General features: G+C 37.2%; 1 protein-coding gene across 1 annotated transcript in view; it reads left to right on the top strand.

The window, feature by feature from the left end:
- Positions 1-13,218, top strand: part of LOC138316737 (CD109 antigen-like) — a 491,941-nt gene that overhangs the window by 49,187 nt on the left and 429,536 nt on the right. Inside the window, exons 12-14 of the mRNA XM_069258397.1 lie at positions 6,255-6,476; positions 6,997-7,212; positions 7,546-7,686. Of these exons, the coding sequence (XP_069114498.1) occupies positions 6,255-6,476; positions 6,997-7,212; positions 7,546-7,686 (579 nt within the window). The remainder of the gene's footprint in view (positions 1-6,254; positions 6,477-6,996; positions 7,213-7,545; positions 7,687-13,218) is intronic.

Consider the following 13,218-nt stretch of genomic DNA (forward strand, 5'->3'; position numbering starts at 1 on the left):
TGTGACACAAACATGTTTGATATAAAGTCTTGTCCTTATAGAATGGAATGGTGTCCTTTACCACTACTGTGACACAAACATGTTTGATATAACATCTTGTCCTTATAGAAGGAATGGTGTCCTTTACCACTACTGTGACACAAACATGTTTGATATAACATCTTGTCCTTTATAGAATGGAATGGTGTCCTTTACCACTACTGTGACACAAACATGTTTGATATAACATCTTGTCCTTATAGAAAGGAATGGTGTCCTTTACCACTACTGTGACACAAACATGTTTGATATAACATCTTGTCCTTATAGAATGGAATGGTGTCCTTTACCACTACTGTGACACAAACATGTTTGATATAACATCTTGTCCTTATAGAATGGAATGGTGTCCTTTACCACTACTGTGACACAAACATGTTTGATATAACATCTTGTCCTTATAGAATGGAATGGTGTCCTTTACCACTACTGTGACACAAACATGTTTGATATAACATCTTGTCCTTATAGAATGGAATGGTGTCCTTTACCACTACTGTGACACAAACATGTTTGATATAACATCTTGTCCTTATAGAATGGAATGGTGTCCTTTACCACTACTGTGACACAAACATGTTTGATATAACATCTTGTCCTTATAGAACATGGAATGGTGTCCTTTACACACTACTGTGACACAAACATGTTTGATATAACATCTTGTCCTTATAGAATGGAATGGTGTCCTTTACCACTACTGTGACACAAACATGTTTGATATAAAGTCTTGTCCTTATAGAACAGAATGGTGTCCTTTACCACTACTGTGACACAAACATGTTTGATATAACATCTTGTCCTTATAGAACGAATGGTGTCCTTTACCACTACTGTGACACAAACATGTTTGATATAACATCTTGTCCTTATAGAACAGAATGGTGTCCTTTACCACTACTGTGACACAAACATGTTTGATATAACATCTTGTCCTTATAGAATGGAATGGTGTCCTTTACCACTACTGTGACACAAACATGTTTGATATAACATCTTGTCCTTATAGAATGGAATGGTGTCCTTTACCACTACTGTGACACAAACATGTTTGATATAACATCTTGTCCTTATAGAATGGAATGGTGTCCTTTACCACTACTGTGACACAAACATGTTTGATATAACATCTTGTCCTTATAGAATGGAATGGTGTCCTTTACCACTACTGTGACACAAACATGTTTGATATAACATCTTGTCCTTATAGAATGGAATGGTGTCCTTTACCACTACTGTGACACAAACATGTTTGATATAACATCTTGTCCTTATAGAATGGAATGGTGTCCTTTACCACTACTGTGACACAAACATGTTTGATATAACATCTTGTCCTTATATAGAATGGAATGGTGTCCTTTACCACTACTGTGACACAAACATGTTTGATATAACATCTTGTCCTTATAGAATGGAATGGTGTCCTTTACCACTACTGTGACACAAACATGTTTGATATAACATCTTGTCCTTATAGAATGGAATGGTGTCCTTTACCACTACTGTGACAAAACATGTTTGATATAACATCTTGTCCTTATAGAATGGAATGGTGTCCTTTACCACTACTGTGACACAAACATGTTTGATATAACATCTTGTCCTTATAGAATGGAATGGTGTCCTTTACCACTACTGTGACACAAACATGTTTGATATAACATCTTGTCCTTATAGAATGGAATGGTGTCCTTTACCACTACTGTGACACAAACATGTTTGATATAACATCTTGTCCTTATAGAAACATTTGTATTCTGTCCTATAAATGGAATGGTGTCCTTTACCACTACTGTGACACAAACATGTTTGATATAACATCTTGTCCTTATAGAATGGAATGGTGTCCTTTACCACTACTGTGACACAAACATGTTTGATATAACATCTTGTCCTTATAGAATGGAATGGTGTCCTTTACCACTACTGTGACACAAACATGTTTGATATAACATCTTGTCCTTATAGAACAGAATGGTGTCCTTTACCACTACTGTGACACAAACATGTTTGATATAACATCTTGTCCTTATAGAATGGAATGGTGTCCTTTACCACTACTGTGACACAAACATGTTTGATATAAAGTCTTGTCCTTATAGAATGGAATGGTGTCCTTTACCACTACTGTGACACAAACATGTTTGATATAACATCTTGTCCTTATAGAATGGAATGGTGTCCTTTACCACTACTGTGACATAAACATGTTTGATATAACATCTTGTCCTTATAGAATGGAATGGTGTCCTTTACCACTACTGTGACACAAACATGTTTGATATAACATCTTGTCCTTATAGAACAGAATGGTGTCCTTTACCACTACTGTGACACAAACATGTTTGATATAACATCTTGTCCTTATAGAATGGAATGGTGTCCCTTTACCACTACTGTGACACAAACATGTTTGATATAACATCTTGTCCTTATAGAATGGAATGGTGTCCTTTACCACTACTGTGACACAAACATGTTTGATATAACATCTTGTCCTTATAGAATGGAATGGTGTCCTTTACCACTACTGTGACACAAACATGTTTGATATAAAGTCTTGTCCTTATAGAATGGAATGGTGTCCTTTACCACTACTGTGACACAAACATGTTTGATATAAAGTCTTGTCCTTATAGAACAGAATGGTGTCCTTTTACCACTACTGTGACACAAACATGTTTGATATAACATCTTGTCCTTATAGAATGGAATGGTGTCCTTTACCACTACTGTGACACAAACATGTTTGATATAACATCTTGTCCTTATAGAATGGAATGGTGTCCTTTACCACTACTGTGACACAAACATGTTTGATATAACATCTTGTCCTTATAGAATGGAATGGTGTCCTTTACCACTACTGTGACACAAACATGTTTGATATATAACATCTTGTCCTTATAGAATGGAATGGTGTCCTTTACCACTACTGTGACACAAACATGTTTGATATAACATCTTGTCCTTATAGAATGGAATGGTGTCCTTTACCACTACTGTGACACAAACATGTTTGATATAACATCTTGTCCTTATAGAATGGAATGGTGTCCTTTACCACTACTGTGACACAAACATGTTTGATATAACATCTTGTCCTTATAGAATGGAATGGTGTCCTTTACCACTACTGTGACACAAACATGTTTGATATAACATCTTGTCCTTATAGAATGGAATGGTGTCCTTTACCACTACTGTGACACAAACATGTTTGATATAACATCTTGTCCTTATAGAATGGAATGGTGTCCTTTACCACTACTGTGACACAAACATGTTTGATATAACATCTTGTCCTTATAGAATGGAATGGTGTCCTTTACCACTACTGTGACACAAACATGTTTGATATAAAGTCTTGTCCTTATAGAATGGAATGGTGTCCTTTACCACTACTGTGACACAAACATGTTTGATATAACATCTTGTCCTTATAAAATGGAATGGTGTCCTTTACCACTACTGTGACACAAACATGTTTGATATAAACATCTTGTCCTTATAGAATGGAATGGTGTCCTTTACCACTACTGTGACACAAACATGTTTGATATAACATCTTGTCCTTATAGAATGGAATGGTGTCCTTTACCACTACTTATGTGTGACTTCTTATAAAACATGTTTGATATAACATCTTGTCCTTATAGAAGGAATGGTGTCCTTTACCACTACTGTGACACAAACATGTTTGATATAACATCTTGTCCTTATAGAACAGAATGGTGTCCTTTACCACTACTGTGACACAAACATGTTTGATATAAAGTCTTGTCCTTATAGAACAGAATGGTGTCCTTTACCACTACTGTGACACAAACATGTTTGATATAACATCTTGTCCTTATAGAATGGAATGGTGTCCTTTACCACTACTGTGACACAAACATGTTTGATATAACATCTTGTCCTTATAGAATGGAATGGTGTCCTTTACCACTACTGTGACACAAACATGTTTGATATAACATCTTGTCCTTATAGAACAGAATGGTGTCCTTTACCACTACTGTGACACAAACATGTTTGATATAACATCTTGTCCTTATAGAATGGAATGGTGTCCTTTACCACTACTGTGACACAAACATGTTTGATATAAAGTCTTGTCCTTATAGAACAGAATGGTGTCCTTTACCACTACTGTGACACAAACATGTTTGATATAACATCTTGTCCTTATAGAACAGAATGGTGTCCTTTACCACTACTGTGACACAAACATGTTTGATATAACATCTTGTCCTTATAGAACAGAATGGTGTCCTTTACCACTACTGTGACACAAACATGTTTGATATAACATCTTGTCCTTATAGAACAGAATGGTGTCCTTTACCACTACTGTGACACAAACATGTTTGATATAACATCTTGTCCTTATAGAATGGAATGGTGTCCTTTACCACTACTGTGACACAAACATGTTTGATATAACATCTTGTCCTTATAGAAATGGAATGGTGTCCTTTACCACTACTGTGACACAAACATGTTTGATATAACATCTTGTCCTTATAGAATGGAATGGTGTCCTTTACCACTACTGTGACACAAACATGTTTGATATAACATCTTGTCCTTATAGAACAGAATGGTGTCCTTTACCACTACTGTGACACAAAACATGTTTGATATAACATCTTGTCCTTATAGAATGGAATGGTGTCCTTTACCACTACTGTGACACAAACATGTTTGATATAACATCTTGTCCTTATAGAATGGAATGGTGTCCTTTACCACTACTGTGACACAAACATGTTTGATATAACATCTTGTCCTTATAGAATGGAATGGTGTCCTTTACCACTACTGTGACACAAACATGTTTGATATAACATCTTGTCCTTATAGAATGGAATGGTGTCCTTTACCACTACTGTGACACAAACATGTTTGATATAACATCTTGTCCTTATAGAATGGAATGGTGTCCTTTACCACTACTGTGACACAAACATGTTTGATATAACATCTTGTCCTTATAGAACAGAATGGTGTCCTTTACCACTACTGTGACACAAACATGTTTGATATAACATCTTGTCCTTATAGAATGGAATGGTGTCCTTTACCACTACTGTGACACAAACATGTTTGATATAACATCTTGTCCTTATAGAACAGAATGGTGTCCTTTACCACTACTGTGACACAAACATGTTTGATATAACATCTTGTCCTTATAGAATGGAATGGTGTCCTTTACCACTACTGTGACACAAACATGTTTGATATAACATCTTGTCCTTATAGAATGGAATGGTGTCCTTTACCACTACTGTGACACAAACATGTTTGATATAACATCTTGTCCTTATAGAATGGAATGGTGTCCTTTACCACTACTGTGACACAAACATGTTTGATATAACATCTTGTCCTTATAGAATGGAATGGTGTCCTTTACCACTACTGTGACACAAACATGTTTGATATAACATCTTGTCCTTATAGAATGGAATGGTGTCCTTTACCACTACTGTGACACAAACATGTTTGATATAACATCTTGTCCTTATAGAATGGAATGGTGTCCTTTACCACTACTGTGACACAAACATGTTTGATATAACATCTTGTCCTTATAGAACAGAATGGTGTCCTTTACCACTACTGTGACACAAACATGTTTGATATAACATCTTGTCCTTATAGAATGGAATGGTGTCCTTTACCACTACTGTGACACAAACATGTTTGATATAACATCTTGTCCTTATAGAATGGAATGGTGTCCTTTACCACTACTGTGACACAAACATGTTTGATATAACATCTTGTCCTTATAGAACAGAATGGTGTCCTTTACCACTACTGTGACACAACAACATGTTTCATATAACATCTTGTCCTTATAGAACAGAATGGTGTCCTTTACCACTACTGTGACACAACAACATGTTTCATATAACATCTTGTCCTTATAGAACAGAATGGTGTCCTTTACCACTACTGTGACACAACAACATGTTTCATATAACATCTTGTCCTTATAGAACGGAATGGTGTCCTTTACCACTACTGTGACACAAACATGTTTGATATAACATCTTGTCCTTATAGAATGGAATGGTGTCCTTTACCACTACTGTGACACAAACATGTTTGATATAACATCTTGTCCTTATAGAATGGAATGGTGTCCTTTACCACTACTGTGACACAAACATGTTTGATATAACATCTTGTCCTTATAGAACGGAATGGTGTCCTTTACCACTACTGTGACACAACAACATGTAATAGCCTGGAGATACTGGGCAAAGCCAGCAGCTAAGGTGAAGGTCACAGTTATCGAGGATGTCACCAACAAAGAGGAGGTATTTGAGGGAAGTGTTCCGCTCCACCTTATACCATACAAGATTGACTTTATCAACGATGACGGCTCCTTCATTTATGGAATGCTCAACAACATATTTGTAAGTGATGATCACAGAAAATTGATGATAACTGTAATATGATAGGAGTAGCTTAATATTAAATTTTAACTTGATTAAACCAGGAAAATAGGGATAAAGGGAGTTAAAAGATCAATCATCAAGGAAATGATTTTTATCACACTTATTGTAGCACGTTAAATCTTTATTGTTACTGAGGGATGAAAGATCAATAGCTTAAAAAAGGGACAAAATTAAGATATTACATGCAATGTAATCATATGATATCATGACAATTTATATCAATTACAACAAACATTAGATTTAATTTATAATCTTAGCATCTGCTGTATAATTCCTGTTAAATGGCTGCAGATGGAGAGTGCATGAAAATTCAAGGATGCATGCTACTATCCAGAAATGGAAAGTTACTGAGATTAGTAAGCAGTAGGTTCACACCTAAAAAATAAACGATTCAGCAGTTAAAGAAGTGAACTTTCCAGTGTTTCAGAAACATCAGGACTGTTATCTGGATCATTGTGTATTTACATTTGGTCTTTAGGTGAAGGTGACAGATGCTGTGGGAGGTTCTATCCCTGAGGAGGACCGGGCAGCTTTGGCTGTCAAAGTAAAGTTTACTCTGTCTAAATCGTGGACTCCCAACTCAGAACTTCTCCCTCCTCTTGACTTGATGATGCCGAATACTGGTGATGTCATCTCTGTGCAGGTTGATGTCCCAACCAAAGTTCAAATGGAAAATCAGACATTTTCAATGACGGTAAACCTTGTTCATACCTTGATAAGAAACTTCATATATGGGGATTTGAGGTTCTAAAATGATATGATTCTAGTACAATTATAGTCCTACATTCTAGCGATTTTGACGTCAAAAATATTGCATCAAAACATCACAATCACCGGAATGTGGGACTTTATGATAAATGGTAATCATACTTTCTCAACGTTGATTTGGTATCTCTGACTTATTATAGTGATACTGTTTTTTGGATGTAGGCATTGCAATGTCTCTATCCATATCAATAACACAGTATTCAATACAGATTAACAGCTAGCTAATTATCTTATTTCTAGCTTGTTTGTTTATTTACAGGCAGAACTAAGTTACCCATCCAGAGATAAGGCTGGCAACCCGATAACAGAAACCATGGAAACTGGATCCAAGTACAAGTATCCTGTGTCGACCAAGACCAACCTGGGTATCACTGTTGGTGTAGTGGGGGTCGCCCAACAGGTAAGATGTCAGCATCTTATAATTGGCCAACTATGATTGTAGTAACATCTCTTCCTTCAGTATTTTTGTCTCACCTTCGACGATAGTCGGGAAAGCGAAGCTAAGGTATTGCTTTTCTGGTAACGGCAGTGTCAACACTTGCATTTAAATCCACTTTCGAAAAAAGTTGATCACACCCAATTGATATGAAACTTGGTCAAGTTACTCTTTGCATCAGTCAAAACACACAGACAAAGACTGAACATTTTTTAAACAGGTTGAGGTATTTTTAGGATAAGTTGCTCTTTGCATCAGTCAAAACACACGGACAAAGATAGAACATTTTTTTAAACAGGTTGAGGTATTTTAGGTGTTTTTTTAGGTATATTTTAGGTGTATTTTTAGGTATATTTTAGGTGTATTTTTAGGTATATTTTAGGTGTATTTTTAGGTATATTTTAGGTGTATTTTTAGCCCGCCATCACCAGATATCAGATGGTGGGCTATGCTATTAAAGTTGCCTTTCATCCATGGTCTGTGGTCCGTCTTCCTTCCGTCCATCCGTCTGTCTCTCCGTCCGTCCGTCCGTCCGTCCGTCCGTCCGTCCGTTAACAATTCTTGTTACCGCTCTTTCTCAGAAAGCACAGAAGGGATATGTTTTAAATTTCATTAGCAGGTTCCCATAGGTCCAAGGTTGTGCATATTGCATTTTGGGACAGATCTGTGAACAGGCCACACCTTGAATTTTGTTAGTTGAAGATTTTTACTGCTATTTCTTAGAAAGTACTCAAGAGATCTGTCTCAAATTTCATATGTAGATTCCCCTAGAGCCCTAGTTGTGCATATTGCAATTTGAGACTTATCCGTCAACAAGATGGCCAACTGGCTGCCATCACAGATTTTGGTAGTTGGAGTTTGTTACCACTATGTTTAGCTCACCTGGTCCGAAGGACCAAGGTGAGCTTATGCCATACTGTAGCGTCCGGCGTCCGGCGTCCATCGTCAGTCCGTCCGTCGGTCCGTCCGTCAACAATCGACTTCTTCTCCATAACCGCTGGTCGGATTTCAACAAAATTTGACTGGTAGCATCCTTATGGGCTACTAACTGAAAATTGTACAAATGATGGGGCTGACCCCCCAGGGGCCTAAGGGGCGGGGCCAAAAGGGGTCAATTTGGCTATTTCCATTTAAACGACTTCTTCTCTGAAACGAAGCATGGGATAGCACCCAAAATGCAATGGTAGCATCCTTATAGGGTGGGGATTCAAAATTGTACAAATGATGGGGCTGACCCCCTGGGGGCCTGAGGGGCGGGGTCAAAAGGGGTCAATTTGGCTATTTCCATATAAACGACTTCTTCTCTGAAACTAAGCATGGAATAGCATCCATAATGCATTGGTAGCATAGGATGGGGATTCAAAATTGTACAGATGATGGGGCTGACCCCCTGGGGGCCTGAGGGGTGGGGTCAAAAGGGGTCAATTTGGCTATTTCCATATAAACGACTTCTTCTCTGAAACTAAGCATGGAATAGCATCCACAATGCAATGGTAGCATCTTTATAGGGTGGGGATTCAAAATTGTACAAATGATGGGGCTGACCCCCCGGGGGCCTGAGGGGCGGGGTCAAAAGGGGTCAATTTGGCTTTTCCATATAAACGACTTCTTCTCTGAAACTAAGCATGGGATAGCACTCATAATGCAATGGTAGCATCGTTAAAGGGTGGGGATTCAAAATTGTACAAATGATGGGACTGATTCCCCAGGGGGCTGAGGGGTGGGGTCGAAAGGGAGCAATTTTTGCTGTTATCATATAAACGACTTCTTCTCTGCAACTCAGCATGGAAGAGCACTCATAATGCAATAGTAGCATCCTTATAGGATGGGGATTTAAAATTGTACAAAGTATAGGGCTGACTCCCTAGGGCCTTAGACGCGGGGCCAAAAAGGTCAATTAGGCTACTATTTTCATATAAATTATTTCCTCTCTGAACCTTTGTATTGGATAGCATACTTGCATGGTATCTATAGCATCATTATATGGTTGTGTTTCAAAATTAAACAAATTTTGGAGTCAATTTTACTAATTTTTCTAATTGTAAGAGTCTTTGTGATAATTACAAAAAACAAAAAAAAAACAGGTGAGCGATACAGGCCCTCTGGGCCTCTTGTTCAGAAAGTATTGAAGGGATCTCTCTCAAATTCCATACGTAGGTTCCCCTTAGGCCCTAGTTGTGCATAATGCATTTTGGGACTGATCGTTCAATAACATGACTGACAGCCTTAGAAATAGATAATTAAAGTTTGTTACCGCTACTTCTCAGAAAGTACTAAAGGGATCCTTTTCAAATTTCACATGTAAGTTCCCCTATAGGGCCTTAGTTGTGCATGTTATATTTTGGGACTGACCGGTCAACAAGATGGCCACCTTGAAGAAATCTTGGATTTTGATAGTTAGCGTTTGTTACCGCTATTTCTCAGAAAGTACTGAAGGAATCTGTTTCAAATTTCATATGTAAGTTCCCCTTGGGCCCTAGTTGTGCATAGTGTCGTTTGGGAACGATCGGTCAACAAGATGGCTAACCGGTCGCCATCTTGGATTTCATTGTTGAAATTTGTTACTGCTGTTTCTCAGAAAGTACTGAAGCGATTTGTCTCAAATTTTAGTATGTTTGAAAAAGTTTGAAGTGCAGGGAAAAAGATCTCTCATTCCATTGTCTGACATAGATCATTCTTTGGTGGGTGCCAAGATCCCTCTGGGATCTCTTATTATCTCTATTTTACCAATTTGTCCAAATATATTTATCTATACTCTGTATATCAGAGGAAAAACTGTTAGCATCAACTAATAAACAGCATAAAATGTGGATTATCTTTTACTTTCACTGTCACTTAAGGGCTATAAGGGCTTACTAATAAATAATGATGTAAATACTTGGCCTTACAGAAATAGGAAGGGAGATAAATCTGATTAGCTTTAAATTTAATGGTCTGGCAAAGGAAGGGAGGTAACTCTTTAAGCCTTAATGTTGTTTTGATTCAAGACCAAAGCTTAGAAGACTTTAGTAAGAAAATAAATGACTTGCTCTTGCATCACTCATGCATGTTGGTTTTGGAGGATATTATGTAGACTAATTTCTGTATTATTAGGAGAATAGAACAGCTACTAGAAAAATTCTTGATATGGAAATTTAAATTATAGTTTTTATTTTAATTTTCATTTGAATATACATCTACGCTGTTTATCCCTATCTATACTGTGTGATAGGTTGTAGATTCCTGCTGTATCCCTATCTATACTGTGTGATAGGCTGTAGATTCCTGCTGTATCCCTATCTATACTGTGTGATAGGTTGTAGATTCCTGCTGTATCCCTATCTATACTGTGTGATAGGCTGTAGATTCCTGCTGTATCCCTATTATACTGTGTGATAGGTTGTGGATTCCTGCTGTATCCCTATCTATACTGTGTGATAGGTTGTAGATTCCTGCTGTATCCCTATCTATACTGTGTGATAGGTTGTAGATTCCTGCTGTATCCTACTATACGTGTATAGGTTATTCTGTGTATCTATCATATTGTGTTGTAGATTCCTGCTGTATCCCTATCTATACTGTGTGATAGGTTGTAGATTCCTGCTGTATCCCTATTATACTGTGTGATAGGTTGTAGATTCCTGCTGTATCCCTATCTATACTGTGTGATAGGTTGTGGATTCCTGCTGTATCCCTATCTATACTGTGTGATAGGTTGTGGATTCCTGCTGTATCCCTATCTATACTGTGTGATAGGTTGTAGATTCCTGCTGTATCCCTATCTATACTGTGTGATAGGCTGTATGTGGATTCCTGCTGTATCCCTATCTATACTGTGTGATAGGTTGTAGATTCCTGCTGTATCCCTATCTATACTGTGTGATAGGTTGTAGATTCCTGCTGTATCCCTATCTATACTGTGTGATAGGTTGTAGATTCCTGCTGTATCCCTATCTATACTGTGTGATAGGTTGTAGATTCCTGCTGTATCCCTATCTATACTGTGTGATAGGCTGTAGATTTCTGCTGTATCCCTATCTATACTGTGTGATAGGTTGTAGATTCCTGCTGTATCCCTTTCTATAAACTGTGATTGGTATTGAATAAGCCTAGTTTTTACTGCTGATCTGTTGACTGGTTTAGTCAGAGATTTATGGAACCAGAATTCTGATAAGACTTTTAAAGGACTTATTGAGCCTAATAGCTATCAGAGGATTGTATCCCGAACATTATGGTTTATCTCGTGTAATGTCACTTCAATTTCTGCATATTTACACATCATCACAACAGCCTACCAAATCATTAGCCATTATCTCAGCAGCGTTACTCGTATGTCAGTAAAACCATGTGTTGGTGACGACAGTTATGTCACTATCTGACCCCCAGGCTGCAGTACTGACTGGGTATAAAAATTCCCTTTTAGTATGATTAAATTATATTTTATTGATGGAAATTATATTTCATGTCATTTTCACACCCAAATTAATTCTCATTGAATCAAGTTGAATGCACCTGTGAACTTGTTTTCTCAGAATTTATTATTCTTAAAATTTCTTATAGAATTTGTTATTGAATATTTGTGATTTAATGGAAAAGTGTTGGTATCCAACATACTGCCTAAAGTCATCAGACATTTTACACTGAATCCATCAGACATTGTACACTGAAGCCATCATACAATTTACACTGAATCCATCAGACATTGCCATCATACAATTTACACTGAAGCCATCATACAATTTACACTGAATCCATCAGACATTTTACACTGAAGCCATCATACAATTTACACTGAAGCCATCAGACATTTTACACTGAAGCCATCATACAATTTACACTGAATCCATCAGACATTTTACACTGAAGCCATCATACATTTTACTCATTCTATAAATTGTTGTTTATGTACTGAAGCCATCAGACATTTTACACTGAAGCCATCATACAATTTACACTGAAGCCATCAGACATTTTACACTGAAACCATCATACAATTTACACTGAATCCATCAGACATTTCACACTGAATCCATCAGACATTTCACACTGAATCCATCAGACATTTCACACTGAAGCCATCAGACATTTCACTCTGAAGCCATCAGACATTTCACACTGAAGCCATCATACAATTTACACTGAATCCATCAGACATTTTACACTGAAGCCATCATACAATTTACACTGAATCCATCAGACATTTCACACTGAAGCCATCAGACATTTTACACTGAAGCCATCAAACATTTCAAACTGAATTCATCAGACATTGTACACTGAAGCCATCATACAATTTACACTGAATCCATCAGACATTTTACACTTAAGCCATCAGACATTCACACTGAAGCCATCAGACATTTACACATTCTGACTTATGTAATGAAGCCATCATTTATTTTACACTTAAAGCCATCAGACATTTTACACTGAAGCCATCATACATTTTACACTAAAGCCATTGGACATTTTACACTGAAGCCATCAGATAGTTCTAGCCCACCATCATCAGATGGT

This window comes from Argopecten irradians, chromosome 2 (genome assembly GCF_041381155.1).
Source record: "Argopecten irradians isolate NY chromosome 2, Ai_NY, whole genome shotgun sequence".
Classification (NCBI taxonomy): Eukaryota; Metazoa; Mollusca; class Bivalvia; order Pectinida; family Pectinidae; genus Argopecten; species Argopecten irradians.